This window comes from Leptodactylus fuscus, chromosome 11 (genome assembly GCF_031893055.1).
Source record: "Leptodactylus fuscus isolate aLepFus1 chromosome 11, aLepFus1.hap2, whole genome shotgun sequence".
Classification (NCBI taxonomy): Eukaryota; Metazoa; Chordata; class Amphibia; order Anura; family Leptodactylidae; genus Leptodactylus; species Leptodactylus fuscus.
This window is the reverse complement of record NC_134275.1, coordinates 57,739,023-57,753,196: the sequence shown is the minus strand read 5'-3', so window position 1 is coordinate 57,753,196 and position 14,174 is coordinate 57,739,023. Positions and strand designations below refer to the sequence as shown.

General features: G+C 45.1%; 1 protein-coding gene across 2 annotated transcripts in view; it reads left to right on the top strand.

Annotated features, from left to right (window-relative positions):
- DACH2 (dachshund family transcription factor 2) overlaps window positions 1-12,497 on the top strand; it is a 246,172-nt gene extending 233,675 nt beyond the window's left edge. For both annotated transcript variants that reach the window (XM_075259264.1, XM_075259263.1), the window contains one exon: window positions 11,600-12,497. In XM_075259264.1, the coding sequence (XP_075115365.1) occupies window positions 11,600-11,637 (38 nt within the window). In that variant the 3' untranslated portion in view covers window positions 11,638-12,497. The remainder of the gene's footprint in view (window positions 1-11,599) is intronic.
- Window positions 12,498-14,174: the final 1,677 nt, after the last annotated feature.

Below are 14,174 nucleotides of genomic sequence, written 5' to 3'. Positions count from 1 at the left end.
ATATTTATGCGCCCTACCCTGTATATGCGCGCACATATTTATGCGCGCACATATTTATGCGCGCACATATTTATGCGCGCACATATTTATGCGCGCACATATTTATGCGCGCACATATTTATGCGCGCACATAAATATGCGCCCTACCCTGTATATGCGCGCACATATTTATGCGCGCACATATTTATGCACCCTACCCTGTATATGCACGCAAATATTTATGCGCCCTACCCTGTATATGCGCGCACATATTTATGCACCCTACCCTGTATATGCGCGCACATATTTATGCGCCCTACCCTGTATATACGCACACATATTTATGCGCGCACATATTTATGCGCCCTACCCTGTATATGCGCGCACATATTTATTATGCTTACATATATATGCGCGCACATATATATGCGCCCTACCCTGTATATACGCCCTACGCTGTATATGTGTGCACATATTTATGCGCGCACATATTTATGTGCGCTACCCTGTATATGCGCGCACATATTTATGCGCGCACATATTTATGCGCCCTACCCTGTATATGCGCCCTACCCTATATATCTGTATATGCGCGCACATATTTATGCGCCCTACCCTGTATATGCGCGCATAAATATGTGCGCGCATATACAGGTTAGGGTGCAGAAATATGTGCGCGCATATACAGGGTAGGGCGCATAAATATGTGCGCGCATAAATATGTGCGCGCATATACAGGGTAGGGCGCATAAATATGTGCGCGCATATACAGGGTAGGGCGCATAAATATGTGCGCGCATATACAGGGTAGGGTGCATAAATATGTGCGCGCATATACAGGGTAGGGCGCATAAATATGTGCGCGCATAAATATGTGCGCGCAAAAATATGTGTGCGCATATACAGGGTAGGGCGCATAAATATGTGCGCGCATATACAGGGTAGGGCGCATAAATATGTGCGCGCATATACAGGGTAGGGCGCATAAATATGTGCGCGCATAAATATGTGCGCGCATATACAGGGTAGGGCGCATAAATATGTGTGCGCATATACAGGGTAGGGCGCATAAATATGTGCGCGCATATACAGGGTAGGGCGCATAAATATGTGCGCGCATATACAGGGTAGGGCGCATAAATATGTGCGCGCATAAATATGTGCGCGCATATACAGGGTAGGGCGCATAAATATGTGCGCGCATATACAGGGTAGGGCGCATAAATATGTGCGCGCATATACAGGGTAGGGTGCATAAATATGCGCGCATATACAGGGTAGGGCGCATAAATATGTGCGCGCATATACAGGGTAGGGCGCATAAATATGTGCGCGCATATACAGGGTAGGGCGCATAAATATGTGCGCGCATATACAGGGTAGGGTGCATAAATATGTGCGCGCATATACAGGGTAGGGCGCATAAATATGTGCGCGCATATACAGGGTAGCGCGCATAAATATGTGCGCGAATAAATATGTGCGCGCATATACAGGGTAGGGCGCATAAATTTGTGCGCGCATATTTATGTGCGCGCATAAATATGTGCGCGCATATTTATGTGCGCGCATAAATATGTGCGCGCATAAATATGTGCGCGCATATACAGGGTAGGGCGCATAAATATGTGCGCGCATATACAGGGTAGGGCGCATAAATATGTGCGCGCATATACAGGGTAGGGCGCATAAATATGTGCGCGCATAAATATGTGCGCGCATATACAGGGTAGGGCGCATAAATATGTGCGCGCATATACAGGGTAGGGCGCATAAATATGTGCGCGTATATACAGGGTAGGGTGCATAAATATGTGCGCGCATATACAGGGTAGGGCGCATAAATATGTGCGCGCATAAATATGTGCGCACATAAATAGGTTCGTGCATATAGAGGGTAGGTTGCATAAATATGTGCGCGCATATAGAGGGTAGGGCACATAAATATGTGCGCGCATATTTATGTGCGCGCATAAATATGTGCGCGCATATACAGGGTAGGGCGCATAAATATGTGCGCGCATATACAGGGTAGGGTGCATAAATATGTGCGTGCATATACAGGGTAGGGCGCATAAATATGTGCGCACATATACAGGGTAGGGCGCATAAATATGTGCGCGCATAAATATGTGCGCGCATATACAGGGTAGGGCGCATAAATATGTGCGCGCATAAATAGGTTCGTGCATATAGAGGGTAGGGCGTATATATATATGTGCGCGCATATATATGTAAGCGTAATAAATATGTGCGCGCATATACAGGGTAGGGCGCATAAATATGTGCGCGCATAAATAGGTTCGTGCATATAGAGGGTAGGGCGTATATATATATGTGCGCGCATATATATGTAAGCGTAATAAATATGTGCGCGCATATACAGGGTAGGGCGCATAAATATGTGCCCGCATAAATATGTGCCCGCATATACAGGGTAGGGTGCATAAATATGTGCGCGCATAAATAGGTTCGTGCATATAGAGGGTAGGGTGCATAAATATGTGCGCGCATATAGAGGGTAGGGCGCATAAATATGTGCGCGCATATTTATGTGCGCGCATATACAGGGTAGGGTGCATAAATATGTGCGCGCATAAATATGTGTGCGCATATACAGGGTAGGGCGCATAAATATGTGCGCGCATAAATAGGTTCGTGCATATAGAGGGTAGGGTGCATAAATATGTGCGCGCATATAGAGGGTAGGGCGCATAAATATGTGCGCGCATAAATATGTGTGCGCATATACAGGGTAGGGCGCATAAATATGTGCGCGCATATACAGGGTAGGGCGCATAAATATGTGCGCGCATATACAGGGTAGGGCGCATAAATATGTGCGCGCATAAATAGGTTCGTGCATATAGAGGGTAGGGTGCATAAATATGTGCGCGCATATAGAGGGTAGGGCGCATAAATATGTGCGTGCATATTTATGTGCGCGCATAAATATGTGCGCGCATATACAGGGTAGGGCGCATATACAGGGTAGGGCGCATAAATATGTGCGCGCATATACAGGGTAGGGCGCATAAATATGTGCGCGCATATACAGGGTAGGGCGCATAAATATGTGCGCGCATATACAGGGTAGCGCGCATAAATATGTGCGCGCATATACAGGGTAGGGCGTATATATATATGTGCGCGCATATATATGTAAGCATAATAAATATGTGCGCGCATATACAGGGTAGGGCGCATAAATATGTGCGCGCATAAATATGTGCGCGCATATACAGGGTAGGGCGCATAAATATGTGCGTGCATATTTATGTGCGCGCATAAATATGTGCGCGCATATACAGGGTAGGGCGCATAAATATGTGCGCGCATATACAGGGTAGGGCGCATATATATGTGCGCGCATATACAGGGTAGCGCGCATAAATATGTGCGCGCATATACAGGGTAGGGCGTATATATATATGTGCGCGCATATATATGTAAGCATAATAAATATGTGCGCGCATATACAGGGTAGGGCGCATAAATATGTGCGCGCATAAATATGTGCGCGCATATACAGGGTAGGGCGCATAAATATGTGCGCGCATATAGAGGGTAGGGCGCATAAATTTGTGTGCGCATAAATATGTGCTTGCATAAATATTTGCGCACATATACAGGGTAGGGCGCATAAATTTGTGCGTGAATAAATATGTGCGTGCATAAATATGTGTGCGCATATACAGGGGTGAACCTATCCCTTTCGCCGCCCGAGGCGAACTACAGAAAGCTGCCCCCCCCCCCCCCGTGAGGGGGTGGAGTGAAGGGGCGTGGCAGAGCAAAGGGGGCGTGGTGGAACAAAGGGGGCGGGGCTTAGCGCCGTTCGCAGGCAGAGTGCAGGCACTGAGAGGACTTGCTCTCTGCCTGAGCGTGAGGGGAGGCACTCCAGTACCTCATCGTTGAGTTTTTAAATTTAAATCGGCACGCCGAACAAAAAAGGTTACCTACCCCTGGTCTATGGCATCCTCTGGGAGCCTTTTTTATAGGGCAGTGGGGTGAGCACTGTTACTCCCTCTTGTGGCAGGACCCAGTATCTGACCAGACCACACCTGTAATCATTTACATATCAGTCTGAGACAGACCTGCAGAGCTGGTTTTGCAGCAATCTGACATTTCTATCTGGGTGCTGTTTTTTGTTTTTGTTTATGAGGCTACAGCCCCACGTTGCGGAAACGCACCTTTTTTTGTTACAGATTTTGCTGCATTTCTTTGAGCCAAAGCCAATCATGGCTACAAAAGGAGGGAAGCTTTATACTTCTCCCTTCTGCTCAATACACTCCTTTAAAAAAAACCACAGCAAAATCTGCAACAAAAAAAGTTGCGTTTCCGCAACGAGGAGCCTCAGCCTTAGTGTATTTCAGTCCCAGAGCGCTTGGGCAGGTGGACTCTCCTCCTTCCATGCACTGCTGCAGATTTGTTACACTGTGACCAGGTTTCTATCCTCATTACTGCTGTTACATACAGTATATGTATATATACTGTATACACGTCTCTGCACAGAACGATAGTGACACACAGAAGAGTTTGCTTGTCTTCAGCCATGTTCAGATGATACGGGATCCGCGCAGTTTAATTGACTAAGTGTTAGGAACATGTTTAAAGCTGCATCTACATCTTCTCCCCATAATGGATTCATTTGTAAGTGGAAGTGTACAGCGCTCCGGAGAGTTGTAAGCCTGGAGATCGTGTTCTGCCAGTCAGCATCTCCAGCAGCGCCCGCCCACCCGGCCTGGTAAATTATTGAGCAGCTCCTGCGATTCCCGTCTACGGTGGCGTTTATCTGATGTCTCTGCGCTCAGGAATATTGTCAGGATACGGAGTACAGCGCAGTTATCATGGACGTCAGCAGATCGGAAGAGACCCTGGGTCCTGGCAGAGCCTCCTGTCTTAAAGGGCTCCTAGGAGGTTGTCAGGTGGGAGGGGCCCAGAGCACAAGATTTACTGGAGACTTCAATGAAGTTGATTCATTATAGAAGGAAAAGTTCCACAACTTTACTATACTGTGTGCACCAGTTTCCTGGGGGTTGCGGTTACATTTTACTGTGTTCCTCTAAAAAAAACCTGCCATATTATATTCCAGTGCTTTTCAATTTAAAGGGATGGTCCAAAAAAATTTAGGGTACTTTTTTTCCTATGACCCCTTCATTAATGTTGCGATATCCAAAACCGTTGTGTTTTTGGAAATTGCAACATGTTAATGATACCTACAGAAATGGCGGCGGTTTCCCTATAGGTATAACTGAAGCAGAAAGCGCTGCGAGAAAAAACATAAGTGTAAATCCAGCCTTACTTTGCCCAGCTGAGAGTTTGTTACAGTGTATCAAGATTTGTAAAATGTATCAGCATGAAATCTAGGCTATTCATCACATAGGGTATTGTCTAGACTGGGTACAATTGTAACAAACCCTCAGCTGTAACCCTCAGAAGTGTTTTATTTAGAAGCTAAACCCGTCTTTAACTCCTACTTCACACAGCTGAGTGTTTGTTACAGTGTATTAGTACTGATGTGTCAGCCTGGAGCTCAGAGACTGCTCATATCTAGACTGGACACAATGTAACAAACTCTCAGCTGTAAGAAGTGTTTTATTTAGAAACAAACTTGTCCTGATACAATGTATCAGTACTTGTAATATGTGTCAGCCTGGCGTTCAGGCTGCTGTAAGGCCCCATTCACATAAGTGTTCAGGTTTCCGTTTGGGGAGTCCACTTGGAGACCCCCCGATTGGAAACCTATACGCATTAAAAAGCGGTTGCCTAAGGAAACTCGCGGGCCCCATAGACTATAATGGGGTCCGTGTGGTGTCCGCATGAAACATGTGGAGAGAAAAGTCCTGCAAGCACTGGGCGGAAACCAATTATAGTCTATGGGGTCCATGTGGTTTCCTTAGGTAATAAGTATAGGTTTCTGTTTAGGGGATCCCCAAGCGGACACCCTGAATGGAAATCTGAACACAGATGTGAACTGGGCCATAGAGACTTGTCTAGACTGGACACGATTGTAACAAACCCTCAGTTGTGAGAAGTGTTACATCTGTACAGGTCTTCAGCCACAGCCTATACATAACACTAGGTGCACAGGAGCGGTCGGGTATTTGTTCTTCAGATAATCTTGAGGACCTGAAAAACAGAAAACAGATTCACTGACACCATAGACTATAATGGAGTCCGCCCGGTTTCCGCCAATTTTTTACGACTTGCAGGACTTTTCTCTCCGCCTATAGTAAGCAGAACGACGTAAGACTGTCCCTATTCACTGCCAGCAAGCAGAGATTGATGACAAATGATGAAGAATTGGTATAGAGTATTATGGTGACACCAGGATTGGGTGCCGGGTGCCCCCACTTTACTGCCCCTTTACGTTATTGATCATTGGCGACATTGTAAATCCATCCCCCGTTTCTCAATGTAAAGCTTCCTTGACACAATGTAACAGCAGCGCAGCAGTGAGATTGATGCGGGAGCCGCTCAGATTCTCCTTGTTCTCGGCTTGTGCGGCGCGCGGTGATTTAGCCGGCATCTTCTGCTGTAAAATGTGCGTCCTGAGGGAGAATTCCTATTATTGAAGGATTTTCAGCTCTCGCAGAATTGGTGAGATCTTTACTCTGTGTAAAATCCTTTCCAAATACGTTGCTTATTAAGCCAGTCATGCATCGCGGCGGTGGCTGCGGCGGCTGTAAAGCGTGCGAGCGGGCACCAGGGGGCCATCAGCAGATTTTACTGTTACACAATATCATTTATACCGCTTTTATATAGTGGATATCACCCCCAGAGAGGCGGATTAAGCTTCCTCCTAAATCTCCCGTTTTGCTCACCTTTGTATAATGCGCCCTTTAATGGAAAGAAACCGCCGAAATGAATATTTGATTAGAACGAAAAACCCAATAAACGAAAGCAGTTACTGCGCACAGACGCCAACAAATCTCCGAACACACAGCTCAGGAACGCCGGAGAGCTGCAGATCGCTCACACAGCTAAGTGGTCTCCTGTGCGCTGCCGCCGCCTGACAGAGGGCACCTAACCAGTCCCACTGATACACTGTAACAGAACAACAGCAGCACAGAGGATTTCAGGAGAGGAGTGTACTGATCTTATAGGGGAGGTCACTGACTGAGAGCTACATAGTGGGAGGAGCAGTGTCCCCAGCAGCACAGAGGATTTCAGAAGAAGAGTGTACTGATCTTATAGGGGAGGTCACTGACTGAGAGTTACATAGTGGGAGGAGCAGTGTCCCCAGCAGCACAGAGGATTTCAGAAGAAGAGTTTACTGATCTTATAGGGTAGGTCACTGACTGAGAGTTATATAGTGGGAGGAGCAGGGTCCCCAGCAGCACAGAGGATTTCAGAAGAAGAGTTTACTGATCTTATAGGGTAGGTCACTGACTGAGAGTTACATAGTGGGAGGAGCAGGGTCCCCAGCAGCACAGAGGATTTCAGGAGAGGAGTGTTCTGATCTTTTAGGGGACGTCACAGCATGAATGTTACATAGTGGAAGGAGATGGATCCCCAGCAGCACAGAGGATTTCAGGAGAAGAGTGTGCTTATCTTTTAGGGGAAGTCACAGCATGAATGTTACATAGTGGGTGGAGAAGGGTTCCCAGCAGCACAGGAGATTTGAGGAGAACCTCCTGGCCCCTCTCTGGTTCATCCATGCCCGGATTGGGCAGCCGCCCTCCCCCGGGCCATGGTGTTCTTACCAGACTTAACCAGTGGTGGAACTAGGAATGGCTGCCTTTCCAGATTGCTGCTCAGTCAGTGGCTTTTAGGGATCTCCCCGCACACCCTCATAGTTCCCATTCTGGCATCAGGAGCCGTTTCCACAAAAGGACCGGAAGTCTTCCAAACGGTCACAGCCTTCCACCCCCTCCTCTGGGCACTCCCCAAATAGGGCCTCAGCTTGTGGCTCCACTCCGACAGGTGGATCCCTGTTGTCTCCCCTGCTCGGTCTGCTTATCCCAGGGACACCTGTGACCCCGGAGCATCAGTTAGGCTCATCTATATCGGCTGCGGGAGCTCATTGGTGCGGTCAGAGATACCCTACAGATCTGTGAGCACCAGGTCCGTCCTCTCCGGTGTACACCTCCTTCTGCCACAGTTGTTGCTCTCCACTGTTTATTCCTATGTGGGTGTTTGACCACATCTTGAAGGAATAGTGGCTTCACTTGGCTCGTACTTGGTCTTCTCTAGGAAGTCGGACACCTCTTTCCTTTTTATGACCCGTGTGCCTCCAAGTGCACTGATACTATAGGGGACATTACAGACTGAGAGGTGTATATATAGGAGAAGGCACACAGGACACGGCCCTTATATCTGCTCCATATACTGTATCGTCTCCTGCAGCAGGTGATGTCAGGGGCAGACGCTCTTGTCAGGTGCTGCCTCTACATGGGAGCCTTAAATAATAAATTCTTTCCACTTTTTCCATCTTTTCTTCATAAATTATAGAGAAATGTCAGCGCTTTGTTTACCCGCCTGATAAATTAATGATAGTCGCCATTGTTCCTCTATTATTTAGGATTTGATGTTGTAGTTCTTACATGAAGTATTTATCAGCAGAGGAGCGGGCAGGTGAGCTGAACGCCCCAGATGTAGTCCTGCTCGTGTAGCTGAGGACTTGTTACAATGTATCCACTGTACACAATCCTCAGCATCATCATGAAGTCTCTTTCCTGTCCTGATAGTTTGTTACAATGTAACAGTGCAGGTAAGATGAATCGGTTTACATCACAGATTATTGTGTAGACTGGATACATTGTAATAATCCTCGCCTTTGAGCCTATTATGCAAGCAGGGAATGCTGGAGGACTTCAGCTCTGGAGGTGGCAGAATGCAGCCTTAGACAATAACACAGACTGTGAACTGGTGCCCAGACAGGATTGCAGCCATTCTACTTTGTGATAAGGATGACATGGACGGGGTCGGTGCGGCGCATGCTGTGTACACAGAACGAGCCCTGATTCTGTAAGTTCGGTCTAAGCCTCTCACATGCTAATTAGCGGTTTCCTGCCCCTAATGAAGCGAGCCGGCCAGCTCTGGATTAACATGCAGCCGCCGCGCTCCTTTGTTTGTGCTTCCAGATGTTTTGGCTTTATCTACGAGGCGACTCCTGACAGCTCGAGCTAAATGATAAATCACTCATATTACCGCTGAAATGCATTCTGAAATTAGAATGTGGCAGAGTCTGAAAGCGCTCCAAGGATGAGTGTCACCTGGGGGGTCAGTCCAGGACCGCAGCTATATGTGACGCAGGGCAGTAGGATCACATCACAGTAACCCTGTGTGTGCCGGCAAAGCAAAATAACACTAGACCCAAAGCCGGCAATGCAGGGTCTCATCCCCTTAATGTACATGGCTGACGACAGGGAGCAATAGATTGCATTAAGCAGACGGTGAACTACAGCCTTATATTAACCCCATGTGCACCCATAGAGCCATAGAAAATATTTCCTTGCCTGCCTGGATTAAATATACTGATGGATAACTCGAGACTCCATTAGAAGCTGCAAAAAAATTTTAAAATGTTTTTTTTTTTTTTATTTCTTCCTGGACTAGAATATTAATCGGATAATCCATCGGTGTCAGATCAGTGGGGTCAGGATTCTGCTGACAGGTACACAGAAACACACAGGAGACCAGAATAGGTGTGCAAGGAGATAATGGTCATAGTAAGCACATAGGAGGATACATGGGAGTGTATATAGGTTTTTCTATCATTGAACAGCTGAGCTACGTATGAGTAGGTTATAGGTGTACACATATAGATACTTGTATGGTTGTATATTAGAACATGTGAAGTCTTTGTATATAAAGTGAACATATGAGTAGGATATAGATATGTATGAATTCTTGGCTTAGTGCATATATGTGTATTGGTATGTACAGTATATAGGTGTTTATATGTACAGGTACATGTAGTTCTAGCTGTGTATCTCTACAGTATGTAGGTTTTTTCTTTATGTTTAAACATGTAAGGGTAAGATGTAGGTATGAGAGGGTAAGTATCTGTAGGCATGTTCCATGTGTATGACTAGGTATGTATCTGTACTGTGTCAGTGTGTGTCTATTGGTAGTAGGTATAGTATATGTATATAATATGTATGAGTGGTTGTGTATATGTATGAAAAGGTGTAGGATATGTACTGTATGAATGTATGAGGTGGTATGTATCTGTATATATAGGCGTACGAAAGGTATAAGTAGTTGTATTTCTCTATATACATTAGGTGGAAGATATGGATTGTAAGTGTGTCTGTGTAGGTGTATGATGAGTAAGTGTTTCTTTGAGAGGGTAGGTGTATTAGTTGTGTCTGTAGGGATAGGATATATATGTGCTGGCATGTGTCTTTGTGTATGTACTACAGGTGTAGGATATGTACTTTGTGTGTGATTGCCTGAATGTAGGTGTATAATATGTATGAGTGGGTGAATGTACTTACGTAAGTGTAGAATTTGTTGGTATATATCTTTGTATATGTAGGAGTAGGATGTGTATGAGTAGGTTTGTGTATGTATTCCTGTAGGATATGCGTGAATAGGTGTGTGCTTGTATTAGTATGTGTGTGTTACGCATGTAGGTGTAGGATATCTTTAAGAAGCGGTGTGTGTATGTACAGTATATAGGTGTGTGTATGTATATAGGTGTATAAGAAGGTGTTTGTATGTAGGATTATGAGAAAGTTTGCATATACATATAGCTGTAGGATGTGTATGAGGAGGTGGGTTTGTGTATAGGTGTAGGTGTGTAAGTAGGTATATAATGTGTGTGCGCGTATATATATATATATATATATATATATATATATATATATATGTGTGTGTGTGTATAGGATGGGTATGACAATATGTGTGTATGTATAGGTGTAGGAGATTTGTGTGTGTATATAACTGTAGGATGTGTATGAGAAAGTGTGTTGGTGTGTAAGTATGTATAGGATGTATATGAGAAGGTGTTTGTGTGTATATAGGTGTGTAAGTATGTATAGAATGTATATAGGTGTAGGATGTGTATGTGACTAGTGATTGTGTCTATTCTGGAGACGTTGTGTGTTTCGTGTTACCTGACTGTACAGTAATTGTGACGTGATGAGCAGCGCGGTGTCCCTGAATATTGTATGACCCGGGGCCGGTGCCGCCGCCGCTCCTGCACGTAAAATATTTAAGGCAGCAGATTTCCTGAGCACGCAGTCCTGCTTACTTCTGGAGCACTGAACCCCGCGCCGAACATTAACACGTCACTCACAGGATCTGAGATCCATTCTGTAATTTACTTTCCTCCCTAATGTCCATCCTCTTTGTTCTTGGCGTAAGATGGCGGCGTCTACATCTCCTGCCGCCGCCCTAATGTAAATGGCGCATCAATCACTGCTGCATTACCCCGGGAAACAAGGCGAGTGGCCGGGTGCAGATTGTAACAGCAAAGTGCAACACTATAGAAGCCGGGCGCAATCCATCACCGGCAAGTGACGTCACGTAGGACAAAACCGCCATCAATACCAAAAGGATTTGGACGTTGCAGCGAATGTCAAAATTCTGCTTCATCTGCAAATTTACTGAAATAATTGTGTCAAAAATCAGAATTTGGAAGTTGAATATTTGTTTCTTTTCATTTCAGAAAACAGAGCGTACATCAAGCCTCCGATCATGTACTGAGGGCAAGGACGCCGCGTGACCGCGACACCATTCACACAAGGAGTCTTTACCACCTCTCGCTGCCTTTGGAATGAAAGACGACGAAAAAAAATGAAGCATGAAAGACGAAGGACTTTTCCGAGTGGATCCCGCAGTCGCTGCATCACCAACTGCCCGGCAACGTGATGACACGGAGAGATTCCCGCGAGACTTCCAAATTACCACAGCGACGACGGATCAGAAGGCCAAACATTGGAAGGAAAAGAGACGATTTAGGCATATTTAAAAATCCCCCTCCCCTCCCCCGCCGATCCCCTCATATTTTATATCACTATTTATTTGGGGCCTTCTTTTTGGTTATTTTTCTTCTTTTTATTTGTTTCGTTTTTTTGCCTTTTCTGGACACCGCACAGAAATTCTCATCCGTTTTCTGGCGCCCCCTGTGCCTGGATTTTGGAATCGTTTAATTTTTTTTTTTTTTCCCGCCACCCCTATTCCCCCCCCCCCCCCCCTCATCCCGGTCACAGAACGATATCATTGTGTCTATAAGTTGCGCTTTGTTTACCGGAGCGGAGATTCAGTATATATGACATTTGGGACAGAAATGTGTGTAAATTTTTATTTTTTGTTTTTTAAGAAAAATACAACACTGTAAAAATCAAAAAATGAGACGACGGAAAATGAGCAACGGCGCCCATTCCCCGATCACAAGCATCATGGCGGACACTAAAATGCTTGGACTGGAAGCTCCGCAGAGCGCTAGACGATGGAAATGTTGCCGTCCGGTTTCTCTGTTGTACTATATTAAGTTAAAGTATAACTTTGTTAAGATGTTCTTGCTAAGATTCAGTATTAAAACTTTTTTTGTTTGAGTTTTGAAATCTGATCTTATTCATATGGTGAAAAGTGCAGTGGCAGCAAAATTGTCCGAAATATCAACCCCATACTGGAATCCATGGGATGAACAGAACACAGGAACGCAACACTGAGGGGTTAATGGCGGCAGCACAAGAAATAATAGTCAGTTTTTGTGAAGGAAGTGGAGTAACACTTTACTGCCTGTGATCAGGAGAGACCCCAAAGTCTGTTCCAGTATGGACCATGCAGGGCTTTACAGTCCTAAATATTAGAATAGTGAGTGCAGCTCTGGAGTATAATACAGGATGTAACTCAGGATCAGTACAGGATAAGTAATGTAATGTATGTACACAGTGACTGTACCAGCAGAATAGTGAGTGCAGCTCTGGAGTATAATACAGGATGTAACTCAGGATCAGTACAGGATAAGTAATGTAATGTATGTACACAGTGACTGTACCAGCAGAATAGTGAGTGCAGCTCTGGAGTATAATACAGGATGTAACTCAGGATCAGTACAGGATAAGTAATGTAATGTATGTACACAGTGACTGCACCAGCAGAATAGTGAGTGCAGCTCTGGAGTATAATACAGGATGTAACTCAGGATCAGTACAGGATAAGTAATGTAATGTATGTACACAGTGACTGCACCAGCAGTATAGTGAGCGCAGCTCTGGAGTATAATACAGGATAGGTACAGCTGGGTTACTGTTAATAATCTCATATAGACACTAACTTTAACAATTTCACATTAAGGTACAAAAATACTCTGTGCTGCTGGGAGACTCTCCTCTAACCATGGTGTAGCGCTCAGTCTGTAACTTCCCAGATCAGCACTTTTTCTCTCTCCGATTGTATTCTCCCACTTTCCCCAATGTATCTAATATCCTGACTCTCTCCTGAAATACTCTGTGCTGCAGACAGATTGTTCTCCAAGTCCTGGTTTAATTATGGATATGGCAGTTAAACACTGAGTCTTTCTGTCGCTGGTTTCGGCTCTTTACTACCTGGGTGAAGTTGACTGCGCCGTCTGGTATGTAGTTTATTTTCGGCGCTGAGGCTCATTACCGGTCATTTATAGACTCGAATGTGATGAATCGGCAGAGCAGCAGCGACAATCTCCTAAGGAAACAAGAAAGCGCGCGGCCTGCGATCATTACTCCAAATGGAAATATTAATTGTAAATAACTGGAAGTCAATTAAGCGCCGGTTCTGGCGGATCTTTTATAGTTAACGGCCTCATTAATGATTTATAGATGTGGGAGCCGGAGCTTTATCTAATGCACTCCGAGAATAATTACATATGAAAAGGAGAGCGCAGCTCTGGGGACAAACTGAATCACTCACTCCATTCTTATAGCTTCTGATGAAGCGCCGCCGTCCGTTATCATCAATATTTGGTTATTTATTTTCAGACGCGTTTTTATAGTTTTGGGTTTTTTTGTTATTTTATTTTTTTTTTTTACAGAATATTCTTCGTAGTCTTGTAAGAGGCGACACGGCGCGGACTTCTGAGACACTCTGTAAACAAAACATCAAGGAGAATGCAACAAAAAAGGTAAGCGGCGCATTTATAATTTAGGCGCTCGATTCATAAAACATTGGCCTCCCCATGCGCAGACTTTATTGCATTAATATCTAATCCCTTCTGCACAAAACATCCGAGATGCTCAAAACTCAACCCCCCGCCCCCCTCA